This window comes from Mandrillus leucophaeus, unplaced genomic scaffold (assembly GCF_000951045.1).
Source record: "Mandrillus leucophaeus isolate KB7577 unplaced genomic scaffold, Mleu.le_1.0 Scaffold292, whole genome shotgun sequence".
NCBI lineage: Eukaryota > Metazoa > Chordata > Mammalia > Primates > Cercopithecidae > Mandrillus > Mandrillus leucophaeus.
In genome coordinates this window covers 404,270-426,650 of record NW_012103054.1, presented here as the reverse complement: position 1 = coordinate 426,650, position 22,381 = coordinate 404,270, and the positions used below count along the sequence as shown (strand labels likewise).

The 22,381-nt window shown below is 36.9% G+C and overlaps 1 protein-coding gene across 3 annotated transcripts; it reads left to right on the top strand.

The window, feature by feature from the left end:
• Positions 1-7,525: 7,525 nt before the first annotated feature.
• On the top strand, positions 7,526-15,043 carry SAP30 (Sin3A-associated protein, 30kDa). Of its 3 annotated transcripts, XM_011986082.1 has the most exons (6): positions 7,526-7,608; positions 8,121-8,244; positions 8,585-9,044; positions 10,908-11,033; positions 11,461-11,559; positions 14,715-15,043. In XM_011986082.1, exons 3-6 carry the CDS (start codon positions 8,730-8,732, stop codon positions 14,835-14,837), a joined length of 663 nt encoding a protein of 220 aa, XP_011841472.1. In that variant the 5' UTR covers positions 7,526-7,608; positions 8,121-8,244; positions 8,585-8,729; the 3' UTR covers positions 14,838-15,043. The 3 variants fall into 3 exon arrangements, with proteins under 3 accessions (XP_011841472.1, XP_011841473.1, XP_011841471.1); XM_011986083.1 differs by lacking the exons at positions 7,526-7,608; positions 8,121-8,244 and having other exon boundaries at positions 8,291-8,778; positions 8,893-9,044; XM_011986081.1 differs by lacking the exons at positions 7,526-7,608; positions 8,121-8,244 and having other exon boundaries at positions 8,291-9,044.
• The last annotated feature ends 7,338 nt before the right edge of the window (positions 15,044-22,381 follow it).

Genomic DNA, 22,381 nt, shown 5'->3' with positions numbered 1-22,381 from the left:
TGAGTCAGGCACCAGGAGAAACAACAGACAAAATAAACAGACTTAATAACAAAGTCTAAAAACCACTATGCTTACTATGTTCATGAAAGAAAAAGTCAAGCATATAAATGTTGTCAAGGAACTAGAAATCATAAAAAGTGACATTCAAAATTTTAAAAAGAACCAAACAGGAATTATAAAACTAAAAAATGTAATAACTAAAAGTACAAAGACTACGGGTGAATTTTAGAGCAGGTTAGGGACACCTAAAGAGATAATGAGTGACTCGAAGATAAGTTAAAAAGAAAACCAATAAATTTTAAAGGATTTAAATCATACACAGTTCTAAAGTGACAATTTATATGTGTTAGAAATCAATAAGAAAAGGATAATCACATTATTTGCATATATTTGGAAACTGAGAAACTTACTTCTAGGCTGGGCGCCGTGGCTCACGCCTGTAATGCCAACACTTTGGGAGGCTGGCAGATGGCTTGAGTCCAGGAGTTGGAGACCGGCCTGAACAACATGCAGAAGCCTTGTCTCTACAAAAAATACAAAAAAAAAAAAAAAAAAAAAAATTAGCTGGGCATGGTAGTTGCACCTGTAGTCCCAGCTATTTAGGAGGCTGGGGTGGGAGAATCACCTGAGCCTGGGGAGGTTGACGCTGTCATGAGTAGTGATAGCACCACTGCACTCCTACCTGGGCAACAGAGTGAGACTCCATCTGGAAAAAAAAAAAAAAAGAAACCTACTTCTAAATCTATGCATCAAAAAAATCATGGGGAAATTAGATGATGTTTTAAATTCAATGGTAATAACACATATCAAGACTTGTGTGAAGAAGTTAAAACAGTATTGATGGAGAAATGTGTGGCTTTTAATGTACATATTTGTAAAGAAGTTAGTAAAAGAACAGCAAAATAGAAAGTAGAAAGAAATAATAAAGAAAATAGAATAATTTAAATAGATAAAAATACAATAAAAACTATGTACAAAACTCAGGTCCTCTGAAAAGTCTAATAAAATTGATAGAACACTGGTGAGACTGATTAACAAAAGAGAGGAGTCACTAATAATTGATGCCAATAATGAATAGAGGGACACTGGTTCAGATCTTGCACACCTTAAAAACATGAGGTTGTTATGAACATGTAAATGGTATGAAAATTTAGATGAAAAACAAAAATATCTATATTAGATGTGATACATAATAGCGAAACATGGAAAGTCTTTCTTTTGAAACTGGAAATGAGATATTTTTGCCTGCTAACACCTCTTTTTAAGTCCTGACCCTGTAGTAGCACAAGAAAAAAAAAGGAATAAAAAATGAAGGAAAACTGGCTATTTGAAAATGTATGATTGAGTGCATTGACAACCCAAACACATATACATTTATATTTTTATGGATAAGAAATTTTAGCAGGGTTGCTGTATATAAAAATTAGTTTGGAAAAATTAGCTTATTACATATATATTTAAGCAACAAAAAAGGAAAATGAAATATTAAAAAGATACTATTTACAATAGTGTCAGAAATATCAAATATATATATAAGGAGATCTAATAAAAGATCAGTGAAATTTCTGCAAAGCAACAAATAAAATTCTATTAAGAAACATTACAGAAGACCTAAAGGAATTGAAAATCATGATTGGAAGGCTCAGTGTTGAAGAGGTCTCTTGTCTCTCAGGTTAATGTATGGATTTGATGCAATATCATCCAAAATCCCAAAAGACCTTGTTGTTGTTGTTGTTGTCTTATTGTTCATTTGGTTGGTTTTTCTTTTTTCTGGAACTTAAGCTGATTCTCAAATGTATAAGGAAATACAAAGGGTCAAGAATAACCAAGTCTGTGTTTTGACGAAACAAAAATAAGGTAGAAGATCTATACTTCTAGGTTATCAAAATTTTTCTAAAACACTTTTATGAGTGTGGAATTGGCAAAGAACAATGGAAAGACTAGGGTTCAGAAACAGACCTACATATATACAACTTGATTTATGACAAAGGTGACACTGTAGAAAAGTGGAATATGGATAGATTTTCCAGTGAATGGTACTTGGTCAAATGGGTAGCATATACAAAATAAAATTGAACCTCAACCACTGTGCACAAAAATCAATCATAATCTTAAATGGGAAAGGCAACACAATGAAGCTATTACAAGATAATGTAGAAAAATATCTTCATGATTTGGGGATAAGGAACTTAAGTCACAAAAATCATCAGGCAGAAAAGATAGATACATACATTTTTTTTCCTCATTAAAAGACTTTAAACAAAAGTTGCCACTGCAGGGTCAAAAGGCAAATTATGAAGTAGGCAAAGATGTTTGCAATATGTAAAATTGTGAAAAGGCTATCATTCAGAAAACATGAATAACTACTACAAATCAACAGAAAAAGACACAGTCCCAATAGAAAAATACGCAAGAGACCTAACTAGGAACTTCCAAACAGGAAATCCAAAAGATCAATTAATATATAATCTCATTAGTAACTAAGAATGTTCAAATTAAAATCACAATGAGATACCATACATACCTATTTGATCTTTTTTAGAAAGTACAATATCAAATGGTAGGCAAAGATACAGAACTCTCATATATTGCTTATGGAAGTATAAAAGTTTGGAAGTACCTAGTAAAGTTGAAGCTATACCTACCTTAAAACTCAGCAATTCTGTTTACATATGTAAGCAAGGAGCTGGAAGTTCTCCATCTTAACAACATATATCTTACTGACCTGCAGTCACATATGTATCAGGATACATGTACAAGAGTAAGAATGTTCATGGCAACATTATTTTAATAGCCCTAAACTGGAAACAACCCATATGTCTATCAACAATAGAATGGATAAATTGTAGTTTATTTATACCATAATGAAGAGAAAGAATTAAACTACATACAAGTAGACCTTTGAAAAACAGAGTGAATGAACCCAAAGAAAACAGAATATAAAGTATATGAGTCCACTTATATAAAGTTCAAAAACAGCAAAACAAAACAAAACAAATGTTGAAGAACTATGTGGCAAAACTATAATGAAAAATGAGGTAAAAAAATACCATAAAAGTCAAGAGAGCTGCTCCTGCTAGCTGGGAGATGGGGTTTATGATGAAGAAGGGGCAGGTGGTGACTTTCTGGCATGTTGTTAATCAGGGCCATCTACATAATTTGTGGGGTCCAGAACAAACATCTTTTTTCTCTCCCTCTCCTTCTCCTCCAATAGTGTTTTCTTATTTGCTATTTAATGTGGCACTCCCTTGGGCACAGGTGGAAAACTAACCCTCACAGGAGCTAGGGGCCTGACCCCTGATTCAGAGGAAATGGGGAGGATCCTGTGCCTCAACCAGACACTTCCTGCACTGTACCTCCTGCTCAGCCTCTGCCAGAGCAGAGGGTGGGGTGGCATGGAGTGGAGAGAATGAGTAGCCAGAACTCATTCTGGGGAGGAAGGGAGGTGGCAGGAGGCCCATGATGCCTGAATCAATGCACTGTCCCATTGATACTTATAAAATGCAAATTCAAAGATAAAATTATTGAAAATTACATGAGGGTGATTGCAGGGCATTAAATGTCAAGCAGGATGGAGGAGTACGAGAGTGGAGTGTGTTGGCTTCTGAGCTTGGCGCCCTGTGCCACTGCAAGTCCCTGAAGCTGGCCCTTTCAGCAATGTTCTGTTTCCTGACCTGGATAGCAGCTATACGAATGTGCATTTTACCATAACTGCTTGTCTCAGTTCATTTGTGCCACTATATCAAAATAGTTGAGACGGAGTAATTTATAAAAACCAGAAATTTATTTTCTCAAGGTTCTGGAGGCTGAGAAGTTCAAGATCAAGGTTTGATCTTGGTGTTTGGTAGAGGCTGCTCTGTGCTTCCAAGATGGTGCCTCTTGCTGCATCCTCACATGGTGGAAGAGATGGAAGGGGTAAACTCGCCCCCTCTATCCCTTTCTTAAGGCGCTAATCACATTCATGAGGGTGGAACCCTTGGGGCCTCACCACCTCCTAAAAGCCCCACCTCTTAGTACTGTTGCATTGGGGATTGAGTTTCACAGTGAATTTGGGAGGGGACACACACAAACATTGAAACCACAGCACTGCTTAAACTGGATATTTATGCTTCATACAATTTTCTGTATGACAGCTGAGTTTAAAACTAGGTAAAGGAAAGGTGATGTAAAACAGAATGAACTTTTGCTGTAAAATATAGAATTATTCACATATAGAGATGTATATACTAGTAAATGCATATTTTTTTTTCTAGAAGGAAACAAGAATCTGTTAACATTGGTTGCTTTAAGGGACAGGGATTTGAAGAGATGAGGTAAAACAGGCTTTTGTTTTTCATATGAACCTTTTTATATTATTTGAATTTTCTATTGTGTTCATGTTGGGATTATTGGCCAATTTATATGTTTTTGTAAATTAAATAAAATTATTTAGTTGCTTATTTTAAAATAAAGCCAGATAAATGCAATCATGTTAAAAGCCTACAGGGAAGAGAGGCAGGGATATATAGTTTTTTAAGAATCATATTTTGAACCATTTTAGAAAGCAGAGTATTTTTGTTGATATGAACAACCCCCCTATAATTAAGGTTTCATAGATCTATATTTTTCACCTACTCTACTCTGAGGTAGATTTACCATGAAGCTAAAGGATTCAAACTTCAAAGTCCCTCACTTGGACAGACCCTTATAAAGGCCTGTACCTAATTTTGCATTCATAATTTTATATGCTTCTTTAAAAAGACCTTTCAGATTGTATAATCTTGAAGCCCCCCTAAAATCTGATTACAACCTTGACGGTGAGGTACACGCAAATCAAAGAGTTCTTACACCTGCCTTAAATATGAAGATTTATAGAAATAAGTAACAAAACATGGTTGTAAAAATGTATCTAAACAAATAGATTCACTGAAGATATACTTTAAATCTGGCAGTGAGAATTAACATGTCCCCTACTCCAGGAATCTTTTCAACTTGCCAAAAATGAATCATTTCCTCCTATGTGCTATGCCTGTACTTTCTCTGTCATGTTATTGAGGTTTGTATTATGTGCTTGTAAAACTACCTGTCTGCTCTACTGGACAAGGAGCTCCCAAATAACTGGGACCCTCTCAATTACTTTTGTGTCTCCAGTGCCTAGAATAAGATTCTAGCATGCAACAAGTGACTGTTTAATAATATCTTTTTACAACCACTGTATTGTGTGTAAAGGAGGCATAGCTACCGTTCTTTACTTGAGTCAGCATCATATGAAACTGATAACTATACATATACATACATGCACGCTTAAGGAGATACACAAAGTACTTATCAGTCAGCATCTTTCTTTTTCCTACTGAATTTACATGATTCGGTCACATTTTGCAGAAGATATAAGCTTTTTTAAGCAGAAGAACCAAACAATATCATGAATTATTTTAAAAATACATAAATGTACAAAGAAAAATATGAAAATTCAGCATCCCACTGTCATGTTTCAGATATTTTTAATAAATAAAAACTTTAAAATTCAGAAGAAACCATCTTTAAGCCATTCCCAGTGTGAAAATTGATCATACAATCTGGATCATTCTTGTCATACCCAACTAAATCAGAATCCAGGGACCAGGGGAAAAAGCAACCAGGGCACACAGCTCTAGCATTAAGAATTAAGTTTTTTACAACCCAGCTGCTGAAACAGCCCGCAGTAACTCTAAGATCAGTTTTACTGAGTAGTTGCTGAAACAATCAGCTATGACTAAGACTGGTTTTACCTACCACTGTCACTCGCCAGAGGCTGCCAGCTTCCCAAAACTTTACTATAGTGCCAATGAACCTTCCTTCGAAACAGTAGTAACATTTCTCTTTCTAATAAAACTCTTGACCTTCTCTTTGTTCTTCTGACATACTAAAGACCACTCAGTCTATGTGTATGTCCTGAACTGCAATTCTTGCTTCCCCAAAAAAACATTAAATTTAGAAATTCATCTCTTTATATTTTATGTTTACTTTGACACCATATACAAATTCCTAGGCCTCCTTCGTTGGAGATGAGCATCACCCTGAAGTTTGGATGTAGCCATCCCATCCATATATTCTCATTTTTACCACTTAAGAAAATATATCCATAAATATATAATATATATCCATAAATACATAATTATTCTGTGTTGTAATACTTTTTTTTTTTTTTTTTTTTGAGACAGAGTCTCACTCTGTTGCTCAGGCTGGAGCACAGTAGTGCAATCTCAGGTCACCGCAACCTCCACCTCCCGGGTTCAAGCAATTCTCCCTCAGCCTCCCGAGTAGCTGGGACCCCAGGCTTGCTTCACCACACCTGGCTAATTTTTGTGTTTTTAATAGAGACGGAGTTTCACCATTTTGGCCAGGCTGGTCTCGAACTCCTGACTTCATATGATCCACCCTTGGCCTCCCAAAGTGCTAGGATTATAGGCATGAGCCACCGCGCCCTGCTGTGTTGTAATACTTTAAGCCAGTGTTATCTAATGCAACAGGTACAATTTATTGTAATATTTTGTTTAACCCGTTACATCCAAAATATTTAAACATATATAAAAATTTTTAATGTGCGATTCAATATTCTTTTTGAAAATTTCTTGTACTAAGTCCAGAAGTAAAAAAAAAATCCAGCTGATATATACTTACAGCACATCTCAATTCACATGCTAAAGTTAGAGTTCATAAAATTTAAGTTGGAAAAACAGATTCATATATCTGAGTTGTTGCAAACATACTTAAAAGTATTCCAACAATTAAATCGAGTATCGTTTTTGTTTTTAGTTTAATTGAAATTCAATTAACGATTCAGTTTTTCCGTCTCAATCACACTTCAAGTGCTGAGTAGCCACATATGGCTAGAGGACAGCCTGCTGGACAGCGCAGCTTAAGGAGGTAGACAAAGTACTTATCAGTCGGCATCTTTCTTTTTCCTACTGAATTTATGTAATATTTAAATTGTTTTTCTTTGTCATATCCTAGAACCCAAACGCACAGACGCAATGCATACCTTTGATTTTCTGCGTCGATGGCATTTTGCATTTTAAAAGATCATCTGGGTGGGGTGGTGCGCCCCTGTAACGGGAGGCTGAGGCGGGAGACTCGCTTGAACCGGAGAGGCGGAGGTTGCAGGATCTTGCCACTGCACTACACAGCACTCCATCCTGGGCGACAGAGCGAAACTCTGTATCAAAAGAAAAAACAATTATTTATCACTAAATTTACTCACTAAAAGAACTTGCAAAACAAAACCCTACTGCCTAAAATATATTTTAAAACGTATTTGTGTTTAAGCAGCGTATATCTTCTGATAAATAATGACGCGTGGTAACTAGTAAAGGCGCAGCTTTCGTGTTAGCCACGCCCATCCCTCGCCCCGCCCTCCACGAGCACCTCCCCCCGCATGCACGCACGGACATACACGCGTACGCGGGCACACACACGTACACACGCGCGCGCCCGCGAACACATACATAGAAGCAAGAGCGCACAAACGCCGGCAGCACACAGGGGCGCACGCGCCTGCCAGGTCTCAGGAAATGCGCTTTCTACTCCCCGCGCCGGTAGAGCTAATGCAGGGAAGTTTCTGGGAACAGTCGAGCAGCGTTTGTATTGGTGAGGTTCCAAGTCTCCTTTAAAATGATACGACTCCGCCCTTCTCCAAAACCGTTTGAGGAGAAATGGAAAACGTTGGGCGTGGAGGTGAAAAGGAGCCCTGTTGTCAGCTTGTCCGTACTCCACCTCAGGAGGCGGCCAACTCCGTGCGTCCAAGAATAAAAACATTTCCCTTGTAGGAACATGCAAGGGTTTAGAAACGCCCCCCCGCCCCCCGCGAGGCGTTTGTGAGGGGGACCTGTCACAGTTGAGAAGTCAGGATGGGCGTTTTCCTCCCAGGAGGTGCCCTATTAATTTGCTGCCTCGATAGTTGGTCAAGCCGGGATGTTAGCTGCGGAACGTCCAGGACCGAAGAGCCCCAATTCTCCTGAGTTCTCCTTGGTTTGGGTTTCCCACAAAAGCGCGGTCACACCAAAAGCTGTGTTTCCACAAATGCGAAACGGCCTCGAAACTTTTTTTTCCGCACACGCTCACTTCCCACACCACTCCCATCCCTTTATGTTTCGCCTCAGGAATCGAGTAACTTCTCTGAAACCCAATTCTACGAAATCCCAGCAGCTAAACACAGCCCGACTTCCCTAGAGACAGAGAGAGAGAAAACACTGTAAACCCCAATCACACGCTCCTGTTTTCCCGGTACTGAAAAAAAAAAAAAAAAAAAAAGTGGGTCCGTGGCCGCGCTATGCATGCTAGGATTAGTAGTTCCTCCATCCCGCAGGGCGAAGGGTCAGGGCGGAGCTCAGGTTGACTCCGTAGCAGACAACTACAATTCCCATGGGGCCGTGCGTTTGAAAGAAAGGGGCGGGACGGGAGGGGGCGCGTCGCGCTTGCGCAGTCCCCGGGGCCGGAGGGAGGCGGAGGCGTAGCGGTCCAACTGCTGAAGTCCCCATGTGACAGTGAGCGGGGTCCCGGCTCCAGAAGACGCTAGAGTCTGCGTCCGGGCCCTCAGCACTGTCCACTGTTCCGGGGCCAGCAGAGATCAGCAGGCCCGGGACGGTTGGTGTTTGACCGTGCCGCTAACTTGGTGTACAGAGTGAATTGCTGCTGCCGGAACGGAGAGAGGCGGAGCGGCCAGGAGAGAGGGGATTTCTGTCAGCGCCGGCGCTCGGGAGCTCGGAGACATGAACGGCTTCACGCCTGACGAGATGAGCCGCGGCGGAGATGCGGCCGCTGCAGTGGCCGCGGTAGTCGCTGCCGCGGCCGCCGCCGCCTCCGCGGGGAACGGGACTGGCGCGGGCGCCGGGGCTGAGGTGCCGGGCGCGGGGACGGTCTCAGTGGCTGGGCCCCCGGGGGCGGCCGGCCCGGGCCCAGGGCAACTGTGCTGCCTGCGGGAGGATGGTGAGCGGTGCGGCCGGGCGGCAGGCAACGCCAGCTTCAGCAAGAGGATCCAGAAGAGCATCTCCCAGAAGAAGGTGAAGATCGAGCTGGATAAGAGCGTAAGTAACCGCGGGATCGCCCTGCCCTCCTGTCCCCTAGTGGGGCCCCAGGAGTCGGGCAAAGGGCACGGATTGTCGGCGGGGTCTCCCAGACCTGGCTGCAGTGCGGTCTCGTGGAGTCTGTGTTTGGAAGCAAATAACAAAGTCGCTGCAACTCCGACCGCCACCCCAACACACACACAACACGCACGCTGTCGTTCCCCTTTTCTTTCCCACCCTGCCCCCAGCCTCCCGCTGCCTGCGACTCTCCCGCGCACTGTCCTCCCTCTTCCTTCTCCTCTGCGACCAGGACACGAAACAAAGGGGACCGCCGGACCGAGGGCCCAGAGTAGTTTTCTTGCAGCCCGGCAGCTCTTCTGGAATGGAGGCGCCTTTGTTTTGCTGCCCAAGCTGGTGTTTGGCCCCAGGCGGTGCTGACTCCCCTCGTCTAGGGGAAAGTGGAGGACCTTCGCGATCCAGGAAGATCCTGTTCCTTTCTGTGTTCCGTCTCCTCCGGAGCGGAGTGAGAGGGAAGCCGAGCTCACCCGCCGCCTGGCAGTGAGCCGGGGATGTAAGCGGCGTTTGCGCTGTCAGCTCCGAGGGCAGCTGCTCCGATGGTGGGCAGCACGTAGCCTCTGCGGTTTTGCCATCCCCTTGGCAGCCATCAGGATTTCTTTTTTCCTCCTTCTGCGCGTCTTTTCGTTTGACCATCTAACAGCCGTTGCTACTTTTGGGAGATCTGGCTAGCGGTAAATGAATAACATGGTATCAAGAACCTACCACAAGTCCTGCGTATTTTTATCTTGCGCTTGGCTTAGAAGTAAATGTAAAAGCCTGTTAGCTCAGTCCGTATTTGTTTCAAATGTTAGTCTACAGTTCGCAGGAGTGTGTGTAATTAAAGTTTTTGAAAAGTTTATTTGTGATACTTTTTTGCCCGTTTAAACAGTTTTCAGTGTTATCCGTGAGAAACTTTTCAGGTGAACTTGCATAATTTCAGATTGCTTTGAGAAAATGTGTTATAAATAAATACATTGATTTAATTTAATATTCAGAAAAGTTTATAACTGAAATTTAAATATAGTTATGAAGTCGATAGCTCATTTGTAAAAACGGATGGTTTTGTATCGAATATAATTTGGGCATTCAGTTGGAAAGACTGGAAAGCATACATTATGTTACTAAAATATGCTCTTCTTTAAGTAGAGAAAGTACTGTCAAGTAGCAAAAGTGTGGGCAGCATCATCTTTCCCTTTATCAGTTAAAAATTCAACATGAACTAATTCATGTCATCCTCACTGCTATTTATTTATTTATTTATGTGAGACAAAGTCTCACTCTGTTGCCCAGGCTGGAGTGCAGTGGCACGATCTCGGCTCACTGCAACCTCCACCCACCAGGTTCAAGTGATTCTCCTGCGGTAGCCTCCTGAGTAGCTGGGATTACAGACTAGTGCCACCACGCCCGCCCAATTTTTTGTATTTTTAGTAGAGACGGGATTTCACCATTTTGGCCAGGCTTGTGTGGAACTCCTGAGCTCAAGAGGTGCTGGGATTACAGGCGTGAGCCACGGCGCCCGGCCCCTCACTGCAATTTGATGACAAAACCCAGAGGGTTGAAATTTCTCATTCTCCTCTCCCTCCCTCCCTTCACCCCTTCCCCAAATGGAACCAACCCCTCCTTCCCCATCCACCATCCTTTTAACAGTATTCCAGACATCTTATGTTTTAACAGGGTTTAGGATTTAAACGTATAAATATTTCATTGTGTTAACAATGGCCCATCTTGACTGTCTGTATTTTTACTATCTGTGGCATATGTGTTTTACTAATACATAGACACATTTTACTGTAATCATTAGCAGTATGTGAAACTTTTCTGTTTCAGGCAAGGCATCTTTACATATGTGATTATCATAAAAACTTAATTCAGAGTGTTCGAAACAGAAGAAAGAGAAAAGGGAGTGATGATGATGGAGGTGATTCACCTGTTCAAGATATTGATACCCCAGAGGTAAATGGAAGTTTTTTATGCTTAATATAAATCCTAAGTAGTGCATTCTGAAACCTTTATAAAAAGATATGAACAATCTTTTAAGTGTTTAAAACATTTGAGAAATCTGAAAATGAAAGCAAAATTAAATATAGCCAGTTGTCATGCATTTACACAGTTTGAATTGTTGCATTTTAAATTGACAATTTTTGCAGCTCTGTTGTCACATAACTTACTCTTTTTTGACCTCAGTTTATATTATTAATCCCCAAAAGATTAAACTGTTTAATAATTTATAGGTTTGATTATGTAAATTTTTAAAATAATTTTTTTGATTTTGGAAGTAAATTTTTATTGTGCTGAAGTTAAAATGTTTGTTGTTATACATATCGATGATAAATTTTCCACAAATTGTATGAACTAATTTATACATGTTAATTTTTTCTAGGTTGATTTATACCAATTACAAGTAAATACACTTAGGAGATACAAAAGACACTTCAAGCTACCAACCAGACCAGGACTTAATAAAGCACAGCTTGTTGAGGTATATATGATTTTTAAACTATTTGAACTATCTGCACAACTGAGAGGCTGTTAAATGCTAATGAAAGTATTAATGTAGTATATGTAACAGTACATTTTAGTTAGAAAGAACAGTGTTAAAAAATCTATTGTGGAATATCTAGTTGTCTAGAAATGTTTGTCAGCCACTTAGGAAATTCCTTTTTGTAATGACTACTCAGCAGATTGTGTACAGCACCTTCTGATACTGGCTTTCAAAATGTGTTGTTTGTTTTTTGAGACAAAGTCTCGCTCTGTCACCCAGGCTGGAGTGCAGTGGCACGATCTCGGCTCATGGCAACCTCTACCTTCCAGGTTCAAGCAATTCTCCAGCCTCAGCCTCCCAAGTAGCTGGGACTTCAGGTGTGCACCACCACACCAGGCTAATTTTTGTATAATATCTTTAGTAGAGATGAGGTTTCACCATGTTGGCCAGACTTGTCTCAAATTCCTGACTTCAAGTGATCCGCCCACCTCAGCCTACCAGAGTGCTGGGATCAGCAGTGTGAGCCACCGTGCCTGGCCCTCAAAATGTTGAATAAGAGTTTTTTTAATCCTTACTTTAGAAATCTATTAGTTTTAAAACTCCATTTAACCAGTAAATATTTGAGCATCTAATTGAGGCATGAGAAATTTAATTAGCAAGCTTTAATGTCCTTATTAAAATTTATATTTTAAAGTGGCGGAGTAGGCCTACAAATCAGCCCCTAAACAGTATTTTTATAATTTGCTGACTTAACTATTTCAAAATTGGTCCTTGTTGATGTTAGTTTTGTTAGAGGCATCTATGTTTTCTTCACATCTAGAAGAGGCAAAAGCTTTTCTTTTACCCAATCTTTTACTTGTAGTTTGCTTTGACAGAGGACTTCTAGTTAGTCAGAGAGTTGTGAAAGTTGATGGAGTATGCATATGTTCTCAGGATATAATAGAGCCAAGAAGTCTGTGCATCTTATTAAGATGCTTATAGATTGATATATTTATATTTTAATCATACTTAAAATTTTTGCTTGCAGCTACTCAGGAGGATTGATTAATCCTAGGAGTTTGAGTCACCATGGGCAACATAGCAACACTCCATCTCTAAAAAAAGAAAATTTAGCCTACTAGACAAAATAGAAGTGTAGATTATAAATCAGTTTTCTCATATTCTTTGCATGGATTTAGTAGTTACCCAACATTTTCTAAAATGTACATATTGAATAAAATGAAATATGAATAGAAGTTACATTTATCTGATGGAACGCTTTTTAACATTGTTAAAATCTAATACGTTAACTATTTAGCTAAAATTTCTTATCCTTGGTTAGGCAACACGGATCTAATTAATTTTTCTTTAATTTTGATTTAAAAGATCAAGTTCTTTTGGGGTTGTACAATACATTATGTAACGTAAATATAGATCTTGCCCACCATGATGAAATATTTCAGTTGGTACTAATGGAGTGAAGGCACCGCTGTTTTGGGACAAATGAGAACCAAATAACTGATTATTTTAAATATTATATTTAGATATAAATTAAACCTGAAATTTTTGATAAACTGACCTTCTAAGAACAGTTATATTATTTCTAGAGCTATTTTCTTTTTTATACATAAGAGATAGCCATGAGTGTTATATTTTACTTAATCAGAAATGCAGTTATTAACAGGTTAAGGAATGTGGAAATGTGCAGATGTAGTACATATATTTTAAGACAGGGGTCCCCAACCCCAGGGCCATGGACTGGTACTGGTTGATGGCCTGTTAGGAACAGGTCCACAGAGCAGGAGGTGAGCACCAGCTAGCAAGAATTACTGCCTGAGCTCCGCCTCCTGTCAGATCAGCCGTAGCATTAGATTCTCACAGGAGTCCAAAACCTCTTGTGAAGTGCACATGTGAGGGATCTAGGTTGTACGCTTGTTTAAGAATCTAATGCCTGATGATCTGAGGTGGAACAATTTCGTACCAAAACCAACTCCCCCACCCCCAATCTGTGCAAAAATTGCCTTCTGTGAAATCGATCTCTGGTGCCAAAAAGGTTGGGGACCACTGTTTTAAGGCATTCCAGGGTTGTATGACTAAGTCTTAAGTCTCGTAACTGTTGTGTGGATGAACTTTTTTCTTAAGAAATTTTATTTTCTGGAATCTAAATATGCTTGTCAGCACCCAGGTAAGTCTATTAATCTTCTATTCGTAATTGTAGTATGCATATTACATTAGCACAATGAAAAGGCAAGGAAGCAGGTAAACATCCTTCATTGAACATCCCTCTTTCTCCTCTCATTTCCATTCATAATTTTTATTCAGAAAAATTTTCAAGGAACCTTAACCAAAGAATGCTACCAAGATATGAATGAATGAATGTAATTTGCAGCAAACAATTTATATGTTATTGTTGATTACTACCAAAAGTTTTCAACTTCATACTTCTTTTTCTATCAGTAGGGTCTAAACCATTGCAGGTTTAATGATGCATGTGGTCTCTTACATCTGTTTTATCTCATTTAAAGTTTAAAAGTAAAAACATGTATTCCCTACTCTAGATTCCAATTATAAAATTTATTATTTTTATCTTATTTATCTTTTTTGAGACAGAGTCTTGCTCTGTCACCCAGGCTGGAGTCCAGTGGCGTGATCTCAGCTCACTGCAACCTCCACCTTCTGGGTTCAAGCAATCCTCCCATCTCAGCCTTCTGAATAGCTAGGATTACAGGTGTACACCACCACGCCTACTTAATTTTTGTATTTTTTTTTGGTAGAGATGGGGTTTTGTCATGTTGCTCAGGCTGGTCTTGAACTCCTGGGCTCAAGTGATCCCTCTACCTCCGCCTCCCAAAGTGCTGGGATTACAGGCGTGAGCCACCACTCCTGGCCCAATTATAAAATTTAAAATAAATAAAAGGAAAATGTATTTTCCAATCAATGTATAGTAAATTGAGTGAGCCAAAAGATCCTTTGAAATCACATTATCTCTTGTTCATAACATTTTATTCTTAAATGCTTTTTGTCCTGTTGGTATTTTGTTAAATATAATTTTTAAAGGAAATAGCTCTTATCACATAGATTTTTTCTTTGGATGAAACTGTATTTTTTACCTAGTTTACGAAACCTGTTATATCTAAAATTTAACTTCCTTAATTTTTTTTTTTTCTTTATAGATAGTTGGTTGCCACTTTAGGTCTATTCCAGTGAATGAAAAAGACACCTTAACATATTTCATCTACTCAGTGAAGAATGACAAGAACAAATCAGATGTCAAGGTTGATAGTGGTGTTCACTAGGAGACGTGGAATTGAGACTAATAACTTGGATGATAACACTGTTTACTGTTTTTTCACATGTAGAAATGTTCTTTGTGTATTTTTTCTACAGAGGATTTTCTCTGATTTTATTTTCTTTGTTTCTGACTCTAATAATTAGTTGGAAACTCATGTAAAATGAGCTTTCCTAAATTAAAAACTATTTTAAATAAAGGTTATTACTATTATAGTTGCTTCAGTGTATTTATTTTGTGAAACTTGATTTTTCTTTTAAACTGACTTAGAGATCAGTATTGATATTTTAATGTAAAGTCCTTCATTTTATAACCCCCCTTTTGTTTTTTTGTAAACTTCTAAGAAATTAACAGGGTAAGGAGAAGTAACAAATGTAGCACATTTGCATTCTCTGGGACAATCTGACTTGGAATTGAAGATATTTTAAATAGCATTTTTTTTAAGTGCTTTATAATGCTAGCAAATTTGCAAAATAAGCTTCTGTTAGAATACAACTTCTTTTTTATTTCCTTTTTTTTTTTTTGTTATTATTACTTGATGAAGTACTAGGAAGAACAAATGGTTTAATTTATATACCCACCGCGTTCCAAAGACAACTTAATGTGCCAGTGAAGATAAACACAATGCTGAAAGTTGAAATAAGAACATGACATGAAATAGCTGTTTTTGAAAATTTTGTCTTTGGGAAAAGATATTTATGTGGCATGAATACAGAAAGTACCTCTGCTATGCCCCTTAATTTTTAGTGATGTCCTGTACTGTTTACATTGCAAATGTTAACTAGTAAGTTGGAGAGGTCTAGATATCTAACAAGATCTTCATTTAAATTTTGGTTATATATGACTGACTTGATTTATCCATCTCCGTTTTATGTTTCATTCCCGGTCAGTTTTCTATCAAACATTCTAAACCTCTGCTTTTCCTGAGATTATATTGTTTAGCTAAATCCTTATAATTAGAAATCAAATTTATAGTTTGTAATGCTTCAGCAAACTGTTGTGAGATAAAGCTGCGGATTTTAGGCTGGAAATGGATGAGACCATTAATGTAGCTCATGATTTCTCAAAGTTGACATTTGGACTCAATAATTCCTTTTTGTGGGAGGCCGTTGAGTCTATTGGAGGATTAGCAACATCCCTAAGTCCACTCAGTAGGTGCCAGTAGCTCCTCCAAGGTGTGACAACCAAAAATTCCTCTAGACACTGCCAAACATACTTTGATGGTCAAAATCACAGCTAGTTGAGAACCACTGATGTAACTAAAGTACTGCATCTAAAGTACTAGTTCATTAGTAGGTGACTGCATATTTTCAAGTGTTCTTAATGTATTGACTGCTAGAAAATATAATGAACAATAAAGCAACTGGTCTTTGGTTTTGCTATGACCATTGAAAGATTTGCTTGCTACTTTATTAGCAAGCACAGGCTGTAATAATTGCTGTCATAGAAACTTCTCATTTCTGGAATTCTGGAAATCTGTGGGAAGACTTCTTATAAAAACATTTTGAGGCCGGGTACAGTGGCTCACACCTGTAATCCCAGCACTTTAGGAGGTCAAGATAGGCAGATCGCTTGAGCCCAGGCATTCAAGGCAAAATGGTGAACCCTATATCTACAAAAAAATACAAAACTTAGCTAGGCCTGGTGACGTGCATCTGTAGTCCCAGCTACTTGGGAGGCTGAGGTGGGAGAATCACTTGAGCCTGGGAGATTGGGGCTGCAGTGAGCTATGATTGCAGCACTGCACTCCAGCGTGGACATTGGAGTGAGACCGACTTAAAAAAAAAAAAAAAAAAAAAAGAAAAAAAGAAAAAGTGAAACCCATATTCTGTTCTTGTGAAAAACAAAAGCTTGAAGTTATTTGCTGACATAAAAGTATGAACATAACCTTTGGCAATGTTAATTTCATATAATTATTTGTATAATAAATGTAGTTTTATAAAATATGAATGAAGAGTTCTGGATGGTAGTTATTCAATGAAATCAAATCCTTGTTAATTTAAAATACGAAAAATCGGATCTTGTAAGTTGAGAAGTAACTCAAGGAGCTGCAATGTAAAAGTCAGTTTTATATGAAAATTTCAGTTACCATTAGATTTTTTAAATGATGAATTCATTAAAAACTATTTTTACTTATCCGTATCTGAACAAAAAATAAATGGAAACTCATTTCTATAAGGGTATAGGTTACTTTTGATGTTAGAGCATTAAGAGAAGAATCTAAATTTAAATGCCACGAGAAGTAGGAGGAAAAAGTATACTGAATGGATAGCAGGGGCTCAAAAAATAAGTTAGTTATTTGGTTACTAACTGCAAAAGAATAATTTTGGGAAAGGCCTAAACATGCCTGAAATTCATGTCTTTACAACAAATAAATTCTATATTTTTCTACATGAAGTCTTTTTAAATTAAGAAACAAAATATACAATTAATCATTTTAAAGTGTACAATACGGTGGTATTTAATGTATTTGCAATATTGTATAACCAGCAGCTCTAATTTCAAAATTTGTCACCCGACAAAAACAGCCATACATAGTCACTCCCCCTTCTTCCCTCTCCCTATTCCCTGGTAACCTCCATTCTGCTTTTTATCTCTATGAATTTGCCTATTCTGGATATATTATAAGGGAATCATACAATGAAGTACTGCAAGTTGGATGAACCTTGAAAACATGCCAAAAAGCATAATGCTAATAAAGCATGTTTTCAAGTTTCATCCAAGTTACAGTACTTCCTTTTTCAGGCTGAATAATATTCCATTATACCTATTGAACACAGTTTATTTATCCATTTATTTCTTGATGAACATTCGGTTTCTACGTTTGGCTATTATGAATAATGCTGCTGTAAACATTGATGTACGAGTTTTTCTGTGGACATATGTTTTCACTTCTACCACCAATGTATAAAGACTCCTATTGCTTCAATTCACTAACACTTGTATTTCATTTAAAAAAAAAATTAAAGCCATCCTACTGGGTGTGAAGTGGTATCTCATTGTGGATTTTATTTATATTTCCTTAATGATCAATTTTATTGAATATCTTTTCATGTGCTCTTGGCCACTTATATATCTTCTTTGGAGAAGTGTTTATTCAAGTCCTTTTTATTCTTTTTTTTTTTAGCTGGGTTGTTTGATTTTGTTGTTGAAATGTAGGACTGTTTATTTATGGTGAGTATTAAACCATTCTAAGATACATGATTTGCAAATATTTTCTCTCATTCTGTACGTTGCCTTTTTACAGTTCTGATAATGTCCTTTGATGTACAAAAGTTTTAAATAATTACATAGTCCAATTTATCTATTTTTTCCTTTGTTGCTCACATTTTTTGTGTCAAAAGAATCCATTGCCAAAACCAACATCATAAACATTAACGTCTATATTTTCTTCTAGGAGTTCTACAGTTTTAACTCCTAAATTTAAATTGTTGAACTGTTGTGAATCAATTTTTACATGTGAATAAGGTAGGGGTCCAACTTCATTCTTTTGCATGTGGTTAGCCACTTGTCCCAGTATGATTTGCTGAAGAAACTATTTTTTCCCAACTGAAAAGTCTTGACAATCTTGTTGAAAATCATTTGGCCATAGATGTTTATTTCTGCACTCTCAATTCTATTCCATGGTCTGTGTATTTATTCTTATGCCAGTACTATGCTCTTTTGACTACTGTAGCCTTGTAATAAGTTTTGAAATCAGTAAGTGGGAGTCCTACTTTGTTTTTCTTTTTTAGTATTGTTTTGGCTATTCAGGGCCCCTTGCAGTTCCATATGAACTTGAGGATTGGTTTTTCCATTTTTTGCCCAAAAGGCTATTAGAATTTTGATGGGGATTGCATTGACTCTATGGACCATTTTCAGATTGCCAGCTTAACAATATTAAGCATTCCAATCCATTATTATGGGATATCTTTCCATTTATTTAGGTCTTCTTTAATTTCTGCAGTGTTTTATAGTTTCCAGTGTACAAGTCTTTCACCTCTTGGTTAAATTTATGTTTAGGTATTTTCTTCTTTTTGGCACTATTATAAATATAATTGTTTTCTTAAATTCTTTTTTGAGTCATTCATTAGAGGTGTGTGCTGATGCTGCCACTGTGCTGAATTAATCAGCTCTAGTAATTTTTGTGTGTGTGGGTGGATTCCATGGGATTTTTCTATATATAGAATGATGTTATCTGCAAACAAAAATGGTTTTACTTCTTCCTTCCCAATCTGGATGCCTTTTATTTCTTTTCCTTGCCAAATTGCCCTGGCTACGATTTCTAGTACAACGTTAAACTGTAGTGGTGGAAGCAGGAATTGTTGTCTTGTTCGTTTTCTTAGGAGGAAAACATTTAGTCTTTGACCATTCAGTATGATGTTAGCTGTGAGTTTTCATAAATGTTCTTTGTCATGTTAAGGAAGCCCTCTTCTATTGCTAAATTGCTAAATTTTTTTTATCATGAAAGGGTGTTGAATTTAGTCAAATACTTTTAGTATTGAGATGATTTTTTTTTCCTTAGTAGTATTGAGATGATTTTTTTTTTTTTCCTTAGTGTATATTACATTGACCTTCTTATGTTGAACCACCCTCACATTTCTGGGATAAATCCCACTTGGTCATAGTGCATAATTCTTTTAATATGCTGTGGGATTTGGCTTGTTAGTATTTTGTTGAGGGTGTTTGCATCTATACTCATAAGGGATATTGCTCTATAGTTTTCTTATGGTATCTTTATCTGACTTTGGTATCAGGTTAATACTGGCCTCATAGAAAGTGTTAGGAAGTATTCTTTCCTCTTCTATTTTTGGAGATTTTTGAGTAAGAATGATATTAATTCATCTTTAAATGTTTGACAGAACTTATGGGTGAACCTATCTGGTCTAGGCTATTTCTTCGATGGAAGAGGTTTGACAGATTTAATCTTTTTACTTATATAGGTCTTTTCATTATATATAGGTCTGTTGAGACTTTGTGTTCTTTTAAGTTATTTTTGGTAAGTCATAGAATTTGTCTACTTCACCTAGATTATCTAATTTGTTGTCATACAAATTGTTCCTATACTTCTCTTATAATACTTTTAATTTCTGTAAGGTCAGCAGTAATATCCCTACCTTTATTTCTGATTCTACTTATTTATGTCTTCTCTCTTTTTTCTTAGTAGTCTAGGTAAGGATTTATCAATTTTGTTGGTATTTTCTGTGATTTCATGGATTATATTTTTTTTCTCTTCTCTATTTCATTTTTCTCTTTTCGGATCTTCGTTATCTTCTGCTGGCTTTGGATTTAGTTTGCTCTTCTTTGTCTATTTTCTTAATGTGTAAAGTTAAGTTGATTTGATATTTTTCTTTTTTAATGCAGCCATTTACAGCTGTAAATTTTTCTCTGAATACAGCTTTTCCTGCATCTTGTAAGTTTTGGAATGTTTGTTTTTGTTTTCAGTCATCTTAAATTACTATCTAATTTCTCTAGTGTTATATTCTTTAAACCACTAAAGAAAATTCACAAATACCTGGAACTAAGCAATATACCTGTGAAGCAATATACTTTTTGTGAACAAGTATATTGCTTAGTTCCAGGTATTTGTGCATTTTCTAGTTTTCTTTCTGTATTGATTACTAGCCTCATTTTATTGTGGTTCAAAAAGATAGTTTGTATCACCTTAGTCTTTTTAAGCTTATACATAATTGTTTTATAGAAGAACATATATTCTATCCTGAAGAAAGTCCCACGTGTACTTGAGAAGACGGTATTCTACTATTGTTGAGTGGAATGTTCTGTATATTTCTATGGCGTCTAGTTGGTTTTATACTATTGTTCAAGCCTCCTAGTTCCTTACTGGTTTTCTTTCTATTTATCTATCAATTGTGGAAAGTGAGGCATTAAGGTCTCCAACTATCATTGTAGAACTGTGTATTTCTCCCTTCAGTTTTCTAAAGGTTTGTTTTATATATTTTTTGGCTGCCATATGGTGTATATATGTTTATAATTGTTATATCTTTTTGATAAACTGAAACTTTTAACAATATAAAATGTCCATCTTTGCTCTTGTAACATATTTTCACTTAACATCTAATTTGTCTGTTATTAGTATAGCCATCCCAGTTCCTTTTTGGTTATAATTTCCACATATTTACATAACGTTTTAATAGTAAAATTCAGATTATGATATCTAAGCAAGTGATGGTGGTTCAAGAATAAATTTTTGTCATGTTATTGTTTATTCATTTAGTGGAGTTTTTTTTTTTTTTTTGAGATGGAGTCTCGCTCTGTCGCCCAGGCTGGAGTGCAGTGGCTGGATCTCAGCTCACTGCAAGCTCCGCCTCCCGGGTTTACGCCATTCTAGTGGAGTTATTTTTTAAATGTCAAGCAAAGTTTTGCTTATAAGCTAAAACAGTGGATGCAGGAAAGCTAATATTCAGAGGAAAATTTGCTGTTTTTATACTTATATTTATATTTTTATGGGTGAATACTGCTTACTATAGAATTTATTCCTTTGAAATTATTAATTCCTTGCATTTCTTTCTAGATAAGAGCTGATGCTTGCTGTACAACTGAGTTTATTGTGTGTATCTTGTCCTAGTTGCATTAATAGTCTACACAATCATAGAAGTCTCAAATAGTAGTCATATTAATTGCTACCAGATTATTACATATATGAATATATATTTTATATGTAGTATATATGTATTTATGTATATATACTTTAATGATATTAAATGTAGATATCAAGTCAATTTTTTAAACATTAAACCCAATGGACTTATTTGACTTGTAAACCTCTGAAAATGTAGATCACATAAACTCTTGAAAATTTACTATGGCTTTTAAAGTTCTTAGAATATATCAGGTAAGTATATTCTACATATTTTTCTCTAGATATACCACCATACAAAGATGAGCATTTTATGGTGATACCATTGCATAGAAGTAAATTTAGTATCAATTTACTTTAATTTTCTAATATCAGTTTCTCTTCAAATTTTTGAGAGAAAAGTTTAGGCTTAGACTATCAATCCAAGATTGATTTAGAAATACATGAATTTGATTTTTTTCCTTTTGGGAAAATTATTTTGAAGCCTGTCGTGCTTTACTTATAGAGAGTTTTATATTTTACAAACACCTGCTATAATATTTTACAAAAAAAGATTTATTATGGAAATAACTTATGTATACCTTTTGATAATTATAAGTATGTTAAAGTCACAAAATGATCTGTGAATGTTCCTCCCTTGTCCTTTTTTTCCCCCAATAGATGTTGCTCATTGTTTTGGTTTCTCCATCTTCCTTCCAATTCTGTAATAATCCTTTAGGATCAGTACCTAATCCCAGCAAGCCAAAATGTTCAACAAGTCTCTATGAATTACAATGAAGAAAAGATGAATTTTAATCAAAAAGAGGTAAGCTATTTGTATGTATTACCATCAACTTTGTGCTCAGTAACGTGGGATTCACAGTAAGAACAATGATTTAGAAAGTCAAAGATAAAAATACAGAAATACTTGTTCAGTAAGCTTTTAGCATATATGAGCTATCTGAAGTGTACAATTGTGTGTCCTATCCAAGGAA